General features: G+C 42.1%; 1 protein-coding gene across 8 annotated transcripts in view; it reads right to left on the minus strand.

Moving 5' to 3' along the window:
• LRRFIP1 (LRR binding FLII interacting protein 1) overlaps nucleotides 1-11,237 on the minus strand; it is a 111,937-nt gene extending 100,700 nt beyond the window's left edge. For all 8 annotated transcript variants that reach the window (XM_065069149.1, XM_065069137.1, XM_065069127.1 and 5 more), the window contains exon 1: nucleotides 11,035-11,237. In XM_065069149.1, the coding sequence (XP_064925221.1) occupies nucleotides 11,035-11,124 (90 nt within the window). In that variant the 5' untranslated portion in view covers nucleotides 11,125-11,237. The remainder of the gene's footprint in view (nucleotides 1-11,034) is intronic.
• Between the last annotated feature and the right edge of the window lie 2,232 nt (nucleotides 11,238-13,469).

Here is a 13,469-nt window from a genome sequence, read left to right on the forward strand (position 1 = left end):
AAGAACAAACATCAAACATTTAGTAATAGCACTCTAACCATGTATCTTCAGGAGGTGAGCCAAGTTCTACATTCAGTTTGCAGAAAAAGCACACACAGGAAATTTCAGAGAAAACATTTTGAAAATTCACACTTCTCAAGCAATTTTAAGAGACCTGACAACAGAGAATAAAATTTAAAGAAAATAAATTATATCACACTATATCCTCCATTTATCACCATTACAATTAACTCAAAAATTTGTATTTACAAGAAACTCTTACCTGGCCAGCAGAATGGAATTACCCTCTTGAGCTTGCTATCATTCCACAACCCATTCCCTCATGGGAAGGGAATTCCCTGAGAGAGTCAGGACACGTCAAGACACCTTGCCCTGAGCGAGGCAGTGCTGAACAACCCATCAGCTCGGATTAAAGCTAAAAGAACAGCATTGTTTAAGAAATGACTGGACAGCTTTTGTGTGGGAGTGGGACAGGATTACAGTACCCAAACTAGGTCTGAGCTATAATGGATTACCTGGCGAATCTGTGTCCTAACCCTCACTAACAAATGAGTTCAGTTTGAAATACGCTACCAGGCCACGCACAGCTTGTTCAGTGGTACAAGAAAAATTATCTTCACAGGTACTTACTGGAGTTCTTGAAATCAAGAAATGCCATTTGGAACACACCAACAGCATAAGACAGAGGCAGCCCTCCCTGGTCAGGTCCTTTCTTTGCTTGCTACTTTTTTCCCTAACAGCAATGACCACCCAGTACATATGATTATAAATAGACTGTGAGACTGAGGATAAAGTTAACACTCAAATTATGGCAATCAATTAGTTTAATGTCAGGACCAGCTGTGTTTGAAAAATGGCAAGTAACAAGAAACAGTGAGGGAATGGGATGAACCAGAGGCAAAAGCTCAGCGCTTTGAGAAACACATTCTATTAGAGGAAATTACAACAAACCCCCAATTTCCTTAATGTTTAATACCAGCTTCTAAGGTGCACCAAGCTATCTTAGAATGTTATACATAAGGTTTCTATACCTGATTGCTGTATTCACAGTTCATATCCAAGATATTAAGACTATTCTTTTTGGCACCCTGTTTTGATTTTATGGGGAGAACCCTTGAAAGAGCAGACCTGTTATGCCAGCAGCACAGGTAGCAGATCTCAGAGAAGCAACTCTGGGTAATGCAGATCTCTACAAGGAGCTTGCTTCTGTATTAACAGGTTTAATCGTGTGTGTGTCCCCCACCTCCTCCTCCCCCTCCCCTCCCCCCCCCCCCCCAAAAAAAAAAAAAAAAAGACAAACAACAAAAAGAGAGATTGCTGTAAGAGCACAGCTCACCACAAACACATTGATCTTTATTTTCTAACACTAAGTTTGCAGACTGCTAGATAACAAGTTCTGGGTTACCAGAACTGCTAGCCTGAAAATTTTTAAGTCTGACAGTATATATTTATTCCATCAGTGACACAAAAGCACATATAGAGAACCTTTCTTCACTCATTCTAGTTTACCAAATACTGATTTCTTTGTTTCCAGTGTAATTATACAAGAATGTACAAATATTACTAGAAACACTGTGTAACCCTCTATAAATAAAACACTGACATTCTCTATGTATACCAACATTATCCTTATATCCACACACAAGCGTCCTATTTCCCAGAGCCCCTAGATTCCGACACAGTTCATGTAAAGGTTAGGTCACATCACTGGTTCAATGTGCTCATTCCACATCAGGGCAGATTTAAATTTCATATTTAATAGACAAAGGAGTAGCATGACCTTTTGGTATCACAGAAAATGTCCCCAAAGCCCACTTCAATTTTCAACAGATGTTGATTGAACATATTTGTCAATGTAAATCCTCTTAGAGCTCAGCAACACATTCAGCAAAGGAAGAAAAATCAAGACAAGCACACAAACATTTCAGATGGGATAACAGACATTTTAAAGAAAACAGTTTATGTGAAATGCACAGTTGCAAAGCAAAGCAATAGCATTGTAGACCTCTCAAACTTCAACGGACTTATTTTCTAAAAGCATGTAAGGTTATATCTATTTCCCCAGTAACTCAATTGAAAGAACTTCAAGTTTGGAATCGGATAGAAACAAGAAGTGATTACACCAATTAATAAAAAAATATATATTTAAAAAAAGGTTGTGATCTTTTACTGATCATAGTCAGCAAAAGTAAATATGATTTCACGTTTGCATGTGAAGACTGTAGTACATTGGCACCAGTACTAGCAGTCATATTTGAAATATCTGATTCTAAAGTGATGCATGTTTTAAAAGCAAAGAGGAAAAAAAAAATGTGAAGCTACTAAAGTCTGACAGACCAGAGCCCAGGGATTTCTTTGCATGTGAAGCAAACCAAGAGCCTTTCCCTGCTCTCCTGTCAACCTAGTATGTTAGCTGATAAACGCTCCATAATTAGCAGACCCAAGTGGGGATGCCTGAAATCCATCTGACCTGAGGGAACAAGTTTGAAAACCTGACCCAGCTTTTAGCGTCACAGATATTCCTGTATTCCATTTCTGTCTACTGGAAGAGGCTGGCAAAAGCAGACAGAAGAGACAGACTCAACTAAATTTGGTATTCAAATGTGGGATTAGAGAAAGGATATTTTGGGATGTAGGAAGTACTCGAAAGAGGAAGGCAAAGAAAAAAAATAAATGTAAATCAGATGCTGGCAAAGGTAAACGTCACAAGATATGTAAGAGCAGAGGCTGAGAGGGAAGAAACATTATTCCTTCACATTCCCTGCCTGTGCAGAGCTCAGCGTCCAAGGTATCGGTGGGACTGTGAGAACAATCTACAAAGAATTGTCAGTGGGTCTGCTTGAACATCACCACTTCATTGCCAGCAATATTAAAACATGAGTCATTGGTCAACCAGCTAAACCAGTAAACATGCAAATAAACTGCTTTTGTGGAACTTGCTTCCAGTAAGCTTTTCATTCTGGGAAAGATAAAGCAATCTGACACTAATTAAATCTAAAAACTGCAAGTAATGGCATTACAGTAGGAAAAACCAGACTCTAAGAATCTATCTTTGAGGAAGGCAGTAGCAGTTGGAGATACCATCTTGCTTCGGTACAAGTTTGAATACAAATTGCATAGTCCACTCCCATTCACATAAACCTCCTGACAGCTAAGAAGAAAGAAAATTGTTGCTCTGAAACTTAACTACTGTTTTTGCATTTCTTCATGTGCCAATGATAACAAGCACTGCCCTACCTAATTACCAGGTATTAAAAATAGGAACACAGCAGCAGTGATGCACCTGGCAATTTTGGTTTACTAAAGGCTCTGATTTCTTGTACGGCAACATATAACACACACAAAAAAAAATCTAAATATTTTCTCAAAGAGAACAGGAGCTCATGAGGCATTGAAGGACTAGAAGTGTTTTTGCAAGCATAGTATCAGGATTAAAGTGGATCACACAAGATACTCTCATCTTGCACACAAAAACAGCGTGCAGGAAGGAGAAAAGAGCTGTGAAACAGAGCAGTGACAAACCAGCAAGAAGCAATGGGAAAGGAAGAGGCTTCCTCACCACATCCAAGACTGGAACACAGCTTGGATTTGGCACCATCAGATCACTTTTTCTGTTCACTGCCTCCAGCTCAACTCTTAAATGCTGCGGTAGCATTTAGGTGGATAAAACCACAGCGCACGCCAAGCTGCTGGCTCGCAGGCTGCAGGCAAGCAAAAGGGCAAGGCAGATGCGACTGAACAAATCCACCTCTTTTCAGATCACACCCAGGATATTTTACTGAAAGTACTTCATGCAGCAATCAACCTTCTACTTCTAGGTCAGAAACTTTTAATGAGCAATTATCTCAGACACTTGAGATACTGTTTGGTGCCAGTAAAAATAAGATCCTAAATTAAAAAAAAAAAAGTTATTTCAATCTATTCGGTGGAGTTTCCAAGTCAGAATTAGTCACTTCAAGTTTCAGACCAGAGTTGTGCCATTTCTGTGCAATTATACTCAACACCCAAAACATCCATCTTTGCTTAACCCAGAAATAGCTAGTTTTGTTAAAAATTCAATTTCTTATGTCTGACAATAAACCTAACCTTTTTCAAAGGATTTGAAAATAACCACACCTTCTTCACAATTCCACAACCTAAAGGGGTACACACAGTATCAGAAAGTCACTTGAAGGAAAACATGTCACACTGAAGGAATGAAGGAACAGAGAACAGGATTGCAGGCTAGATGTTGAAGCATGAGTCAAATCAGTCTTGGGGACGCTGTTTCATTTAACCAGGGATATGCTCCTTTCTGCCCAGTTTTTGGTTTAGGCATATATCTATGACCCAAACCAAGCAACCCTCAGTTTTGGAAGCAGCATTAGTCAGAGGTAGCTTGTGTCTTCTCCTGTCTCAAAGCCCAAAACTCTCAGCTGGATAAGCCATAAAACTGCTCTTAGCTCTGCTCATCAGGAAATACTACTCAAGTATTTCCACACTGCCCTCCACACTTCATACTGCTTAGCAAAGTTTGGTTAAAGGCCAAATTAAAAAATGAGAAATCCATCCAAATGCACACAGGAAGTGTCTTTGGCACTGAGGTCTAATCAGTGAACACTCTAGGTAAGGACAACTGTCAAACTAGTACAGTGGTCAGAGGTAAGGCACATTCCTGCCAACATGAAAGTATTACTTCTGTGCTTTATCCCAGCCTCTGAATACATGACTTCTCTACTGTCTATGTGGCCTCCAAAAATCAGTAGTTTTTAAACAGCCTGACCAGAACTTCCACATTTTCATAACAGAAAATTATGTCATATGGTCATTCACCTATCAGAAGTCATGTACATGCTGCATGGCAACGGATCAGCTCCTCCTAGGTAACTAAAACCTCCAAATTCCTACCAGTGAACTATTGCCTTATTTGGTACTTATTATGCTACACCAAGCTTTAATTTCAACACTTGAAGCTTCTACAACCAGGCCTTTGAGAGTTGCCTTATATTTCTTGTTACGTACCAGGAACACTGATGGTTCTCCATCCTCAAAATATCTAGAAGTACCTGCAAATGAGCTTCAGATCATCAGACTACTCAGTTTAAGAGATTACTGTCTCCAGTTGCTAGTCTCATCCTCCAGTAAGAGGTTACACTGCTCACAGGGCAGAGGATGAAGAAGCACACAACAGCTCTTCCTGAACAGTAATTTACCTTACAGCATCATACTTTTAAGAGTTTAAAACAAAATGACAGGCAAAGATGCTAAGCTGGAACCCAGCAGTCACAGTAACCTTGAACTGCAGTGATCTGCACCACAACTACTCATCTCAGCTACCCATGGTATGAAAAACATATTGATCAGGAATTGGTCAACACTAACTTGAAAGACTGAAGACCAAGCCTACCTATATGGATCTTTTTAAGTATGTTTTGCCTGATGTAATTCTCATTTCAATGCACATACCAGTTATTTTTACAGTTTTAGCTAGGCAAGTTCTACAGCTTAATTCTTGTTCCCTAACTGAAATAAGGTCAAAGGAAAGTGTCTTGAGAGTAGATGGTTAAAGATGTCTTCCCATAAGAAATCCTTAAGCCCTTCCCTCATCTTTATTATGTGATGAAAGCCCAAACATCAGCTGTTTTTCTACTATGTGTAAGGCCAGTTATTCATCTCCAGTAGACTCAGAGTGATGAACAAGAGCATCAGGTAACAACCAGAAGCAGAGAAAGCTCCATGATGAAATGACCATGCACTTCCTTTTCATAAGCACATCTGGTATAATATCAACAAACAAACAAAAAACCTCCCAAAGCTAACTTACAACTATCTGAAGGAAAATTTGGCTTACTGCTTACTGCAGTTCCCTTCCCCCCCAACTCCAATGGGCAACTACTTCTCCCCAAAAAGTATTTCAACGTAAGTGAGACAACAGCTGATACATCTGAGATGCTATTTTAAGGTTTGCCTATGAATGCTTATGTCTAGCTAGACAGATTCACTACTCCTGGCAACCCGCTGACTTGACAGGAGGGACAAATACCTTGTTTCACAAACCCAAAATGCTACGTGGATTGTGCTCCTTGCAATCAAAGGAAGAAAAAAAATATCTGAACAGTGTTGAAAGCCTTGCAGTACACTTGAGCTTTAACTTTATCCAGCAACAGGCCTGGAAAAACATCCTTGTGGATGAGGTAATGATTAGTATTACATCCTGCAGACAAGCTCAGCATCTGGGCTTGCAAAGAAAAAGGCTGGGCTTCCCATGTTGTTAATCCTAACAGTAGTCTCTTGCTTGACTGAAATAGGAATCACAGTTCCTAAACAGCTGTTTCCTTGGACAGCAAGAGAACAGCTGAAGAGGACTCAGGCCAGGCATGGACACAAAAAACAGGCAACTAATTATTTAAAGTTGCAATAGGCACATTGTGGGGAAGATTGTGCACCAGGAGACAGGCCACAATCACCCATTTAACTAAAATGAGACGGGCCTTAAGATTTTTGTCTCGCTTCTTAAACTATCCGAAGATGCCCCTTCACTCCTTTCTTTTGAGACGGATTATAAGGGAAGCCAATCCCATTTGATGGATATATAGACATAAAACCTTAGTGAAAAGGAGTGTTCAATGAAAAAGAGCACATGTCAATTTTGGAACAATTCTCCACGCCCTACTGGCAAGGTTTGCCTACAAAGTCCTCCTTCCCATTTAGGTAAGCAGGTTGAGTCAAGCTCTCCATGAACATCCCTTGCTTTCATAACTTTCTCTTCTAGAAGAAAGACCTTCAGCCAGGCATGCTTTTTCACATCATTTTTCCCTGGGCTGATACATTAACATTCATAAAGGCAGAAATTAATTAAACAAAAAAATAAGTCAAGTACAAGCAACGGGTGCTACATAAACCAAAATGTTTCCAGAGGCTTCTCTTGGAATATTTATCTGGCTTACAAAAGTCTTTATAAATCTCTAATGCCAAATACTGCTCAAAAAAGTTACACCACTATACTAATGAGGCACAAAGATCTTATACGAGCATTACCTGGTGCGTCCTCAGGAAATACACTGCTTCAAATGCTCTGGTATGCATAATGGTTCAATAAAGTTTGCATGGCTTGTGCTCCCATATACAAATATCCACTCAGCTTATGTTAGCTTCAACTTTACCCAATTGTTTCCATCCCTATTCATGCAGGTCACCCAAATTGTTGTATAAACCAGAGAATTCTCCCCTTTAGATTCCATGTGCATCTCTTCACCACTCCTGAAACTCCAATCGATGCTTCTGAAGTTACTTAGTACCTTCTTACTGTAACCAGTAAAGCTGACTGATTGGTTTAACCTGCATTTTGAGCCATCTCTAATCAGTTACACTTTTACTCCTTCATGGGAGTGAAACATCCCCATTTTTTTATCACTAAGAATGCAAGTCAATACCCAAACTAAAAACTTTGAAACAATCAAATCTGCAGTCCATAAACTAATCGTGCCAGTTATTTAAAAAGTAATAATTATATATGTAGGTGACAGTTCTTGAAACTTTGAGAGTGACACACAGTGTAGAAAAGAGTGAAGAAGCAACCCTCATAACATTACTTTGTTTAATAGTGAAAATAAAGTTATGTTTCTTGAATTACTAACTTCAGATTAATTACCAGCTAAAGACTACTCTAAATTGCTGGATGAAAAAGAGAGGATTTCTAGTACAGAGATGACACAAGACAGGATTGTTTTTTCTGAGCAGTATAACACAAATCTGTTTGCAAAACATTAGCAAAACAATGTGTAAATTACTTTCCTAATAAAAACATGAAAATTACATTGACTGTGGTCCTCCTCATTTGAGAAAATAAAAACCAGTAAGTAATATTATCTGCCTACATGAGAAATATCTTGTTTACACAGATGGCAGTTCCTCATTGGATTTGTAAAATTCTTTCTGCTCATGTAACACTTAAATATTACTGTAGCTAACAAAGAGCAAAGTGAAAGTTGGGGGGGGGGAGGGGAGAATCTATTCGCCTAGAAACAATGTTTCAAGTTATCACATCAGCCCATCTGACCCAAGCAGGAAAAAAAATCAGGACGCCAGTTTCTGTAAGGTTCAGCAGCACAGGACTCTGCCTTCCCGAACCAGCCTGAGAGAAGGGACAAATGACTGCACCGTACGCACACGCTGTTATTGCTGCCTGCATTGGCAGCAACCTCGAGGAGTATCAAAGTGCTAGATTTTGCAAACACTGCTGGCACAGATTCGTGGAGAGGAATAAAATAGCCCAAAAGTTTCCACTGACCTAAACACAGAATCATCTACTGGCATCAACACAAGTCTGAAAGCAGAGAAGCCCATCATTGATCAGCTTTGCTCTCATCTGTAAGAGTTGACACCTGGAAAAAATAAGCTCAGCAATACAAGCTAGGTGTGCAGCAAAGCATGAGCAGCAGTCATCTGTGTCCCCTAGAAACTCTGAACACCATGTTCTTGTTTTAACTATATTCACTATTTGCCATCCATTTAATTACCATGTAAGTCAAAAATTCAACAGCCAGATGTTGTGGTATGTTACTACTCTACCCTAATGGGTAAGATGATTCACAGTAACTATCTTCTCCCCCTGCTCTAAAGAGGTCTAGACTAGGTGATAAACCACTGGCTGTCAATCTAGTTCAGAAATTGTCTCAAATATTAAAACTTACTACTACTGCTTAACATTACTAATACTGCTACTAGAAGCTTGTCACTACAATATGCTTCACTTTTACAATTTCCTTCCGCTTGCTTAGTTACTTCCTCTTAAGCCCGTTCTCGCATCCTGCGGGGGCGAGGACCGCCTTCTTATTCTTTTGGTCTATGCAAGACTGCACTTGCACAGCAAGACATCCTGGTTGCAGATTCAAAAAATAAAAAAAAATTATGCTTCAAATGGCAGGTAGTATAGCAAAGCCTGCTGATTTTATAGGATCTTTTGACAATTGCAAAATGCAACAACTGGGAAGTGTCAAAGCAGCACAGTCCTTTTGGAGGAAAACCAAAAGGAGAGAAGATGCACACATTTCAGCTTACTCCCAGAGATCCCAAGGTAACAGTACCTCTATGAATCAATCTGGTTTGGATGCTCTTTTAGGCTCCCATCCTAACACGGCAAAATGAGAACCTAGAATCTGTTAGTAACTTGCAAGCACCTGCAGCTTCTGGATAACAAAGAAAGACCAAAGGAATGAGTGAAAACTTACGCACAAACACAATGTGTCTACCTCTCAGTTTTGCCTGAACACCTGTGAGGAAGGCTGGAAGAGCCGAAACAGCAGTAACCCTTGTCCCCTTCTCAACATAAAGATTCTAATCACCTTTATTAGGAGAAAAAAGGGTTGCTTTACATTTTTAAGAGTTCTTACAATCACATCAAAATATTTATCTCGGTTCCCTTGTGTGGAAAACAGGCAGCTAAACAATAAAACTATTTTAAGTGCATAAAACTCAAGACCGAGTAACAGAAAGAGTTAAAATAATATGGGAAAATGCTGAACCTTGAACTTGGCAGTTCACAGTTTTAGCACTCGAGGGAAAAGATAAGAGACATGCTTTTTGACCAAATGGAGTTGTTCTTTAAACAATCTCCAGAAGGAAAAAAAAAAAAAGGCAAAACAAAACATGAAACAACGCAATATCTGAGGCCTCAAACCACTGCACAATACAGTGAAAAGCAGTACATAAGCTAAAGAAAAGTGAAAGTGGGAGAGAAATGTGCAACAGACAAAGACAACCTAGGTCTTCTGTTACAGATTGATGCTTTCCGTGATCAAGTGACAGCACAGCAAGGACACGATATCAGAACTCAAACTCTAACAGACAGCACAATCACTTTTACTTGCTATCTTATTTCCAGGACCTGGGGCATTATTGTCCTTGGAATCCATCCCTGAGAACTTTCCCATCTTCTCATCATACTTCCACAAAAATCTGACTTCTGGAAACATGCTATCCAAATCACTCATGCAGAAATCAGTCTACTGCATGTATTCCAAAGATGCTACAAACCACAGAAGAATAGTAAGGGTTTTCCATACCATTAGTGATAACATCCAAGGTGAACAACGTTACAGCTAACTCAATGTAACAGCCAGCTGCCACCCCACCATCAGCATTCATCCGATCCTGCTGCTACTGTGATTCCAGAAAGGAAACCAAGAGAGACCTAAGTCTCTTCTAGAAGAGTGGTTTATCTTGTCACCCATCTTGGGGTCAGACCAACACAAGGCAGGGAAGAGATGCCCATAACCATAGGGGAAGGGGAAGGCCACCTTCAGCAGCAGCTGGCATCAGATCACCTTAGACACAGTGAAGAACAACCCCACAGCCGCTTTGTCCCGACCTCACGCTGGGGTTGCCCACCTCCCCCATGAGAAGATTGTGGGAGGAATGATGCAGAACAACCTGTGTTGGCTTTAGTGACATAAAAACCAAATTCATGTCATTCTGTTCACCATTGAAGTAATGCAACTGTCCACCGCAAGTAAGAATAAGGAGGTAGAAAGAGAACGGCTGTCAGCTGGTTTTAACCATTTAAAGTCAGATCAAGCACAATGCAGTGTCTAGAGCAGCAAACCTAAATCATTACATATCAGCACGTTTCCAAGTTAGATCGTACGCTTATGCCTACATCTAGCATCATCTCGCAGCGTTCTGGTTTACGTTTTTTTAAATTTATATGTATCCACAAGAAACCCGAGGGGCCTGTTTTCCGGCTCTCGGTCATTAACACGCTCAGCCGCAGACAATTAACGTCCCCCGGCCGGAGGGGCTGGCGCAGGGAGGGCCGCCCGCCCGGGCCGGCGCCGCTCTCCCCGGACAAACGCCCCGAGCGCTCCAGGCTGAAGCGATGCTCTAAGAACACGGACCAGGCCGGGATGAACGCGGCTTTATTCGCCGATTCATCAACCTGCCCTTGAATCGCCGTTGTGCCCGTTGCCCGGGGGCGCGTGCGCGGCGGTTGGGGGAGCCCAGGGAGGGGAGGGGGGGACGAAGGGGAGGAAAAAAGGGGGGGAGGTCGCCGCTCACCTCGCGGGCGATCTGGTTGAGCGCATCATCCTCCGCCGTCAGGCGCTCCCGGTTCGGCAGCCGCTTTCGCCCGGCACCCTGCGTCCCCATGGCGGACCCGCTCCACCGCCACTGCCCGCCGGACACAGACACGACCCTCCCGCCGCCGCCTCCTCCTCCTCCTCTGCCGGTGGCCGGCGTGAAGGGCCCGGCCGTTACCGCCCCCCCCACCGCGCGCATGCGCCGCCGCCCCCCGCTCTGAGGGGCCGGGCCGGGCGCCGCCTCACGCCCCTCAGCGGCCCCCGACAGCGGGGTGCGGGCAGGGAAATGGGCTGTCCCCTCCTCTCGTACCTTCCCCGCTGGGGACCCCTCCCCGCGGCACCCGCGACCCTGGCCGGGCACAGCCAGGGTCTTTGATTAGTATACTTTCGTGTATACAACATTACAGTGTGTATACAACATTACAATTGTTTCGGGAACGGTAGCTCTTCTGATGATTGGGTAGTAGTGTTGCATTGATGCTGCTTCTTATGCCTGGAACAATTTATCTTGACAAGAAACATTGTGATTAAGGGGGGTGGTTGGTAGGTCGAGAGGTTCTCCTTCCCCTCTACTCTGCCCTGGTGAGACCACATCTGGAATATTGTGTCCAGTTCTGGCCCCTCAGTTCCAGCAGGACAGGGAACTGCTGGAGAGAGTCCAGTGCAGGGCAACGAAGATGCTGAAGGGAGTGGAACATCTCCCGTGTGAGGAAAGGCTGAGGGAGCTGGGGCTCTGGAGCTTGGAAAAGAGGAGACTGAGGGGTGATCTCATTGATGTTTACAAATATATAAAGGGTGAGTGTCACGAGGATGGAGCCAGGCTCTTCTCAGTGACAACCAATAGTAGGACAAGGGATAATGGGTTCAAACTGGAACACAGGAGGTTCAACTTAAATTTGAGAAGAAACTTCTTCTCATTGAGGGTAATGGACACTGGAACAGGCTGCCCAGGGGGGTTGTGGAGTCTCCTACTCTGGAGACATTCAAACCCACCTGGACACCTTCCTGTGTAACCTCATCTGGGTGTTCCTGCTCTGGCAGGGGGATTGGACTGGATGATCTTTCGAGGTCCCTTCCAATCCCTAACATTCTGTGATTATTTTGTCAGCAGAAGCAGATAGATGAGTTCTCCACCTTACCTGGGCATTAAAAACAAGCATGTGACATACTATATACTAGTAATACTTTTAATTAGTATAATCTTAATTTACCTGATGCAGTTACTAAATATGTGTTCCCAAGAACAAATATTGGTATAGTTTTCATGAGTCCTATGCCAAAGGCAAGGGAAGTATAATTCTACAGAAGCAAACTGATGTACTAAGATCAAGATTCACAAATGGAAAGGGGAAAATTGCAGACAACACTACCAACTTAATGGCATAAGCAAGATGCCTACTCAACAGCATCTCCTAAGAATAGGTGGTCCTTGTTGCACACAATTCACAGAGGTCAGATTTTTCTCACTACACATTTTTGGTGACAATAGAGGATCCTGACTGTGGACAAGGCTGTAAGAACTCCAGCTACTTCTCTTCTCTGAACGTATTTTCTTTCATGTTGCAGAAACCACTGTCCTCCAACATGCACCCACCATGTTTTCCCAGCCCCCGGTGACCCTCCTCCCGAGGCCTCATGTCCGCAAAGCTTAATAAAATTTCCCTGAAATTGGGAAAACCTCACTGTCTGTGAATCTAGGGGGTTTCTCTGCAACAAACACGAGGGGAGTGGACCAGAAATCCATCTTCGCTTGCCCCAAGTGCTCACACAGCCTTGTATCCCTGTGGGATCCCTTCAGCCATTAATTTTCATGTTAAGCATAAGTGGACATGATTAATTCTAGTGTCAAATACATCAATGCTTAATTAATTCACATTGACAAGGAGCATTTATTCTCTGGGATTCCCATCGCTGCCCTTGTAACTCAATTCTCACAATAATTCCTGAAATATAGGTTATAAGTCTCTCAAGCTCAGGACACCAAACAGGTTACACAGATGCATGACACTAAAAGGGCTGCGAAACCCACCCCCTTACTGGCAAAGACCAGCAAACTGCATTTAATATTTATGACTTAATTTTACCATCTATTCAAACTTGATAAAGGTAAAATGCAAAGCCTGCCTGCGCTGATCAGCCTAATTTTTGTCTGGCAGTTTTCATGTACGGTGGTCAAGATTTGGGTCATCCTCAAATTCAAAACTGTGTCAAGCAGTTTAATATATCATCCCTTCCCATGAGGGCATGTATGACAGAATAAAGCAATTGGTATGTGTTTCAGGGAAAACAAAACAAAAGCAAACAAAACAAAAAACAAACCCACCAAAACCTAGTTTTAGAAGAATCCCTTTCTCCAAAAGAGTATACATGCCTCCCATCAGCACCAAGCTGCTACTTGTTCTTCAGAAACTATTT

This window comes from Columba livia, chromosome 7, assembly GCF_036013475.1.
Source record: "Columba livia isolate bColLiv1 breed racing homer chromosome 7, bColLiv1.pat.W.v2, whole genome shotgun sequence".
NCBI lineage: Eukaryota > Metazoa > Chordata > Aves > Columbiformes > Columbidae > Columba > Columba livia.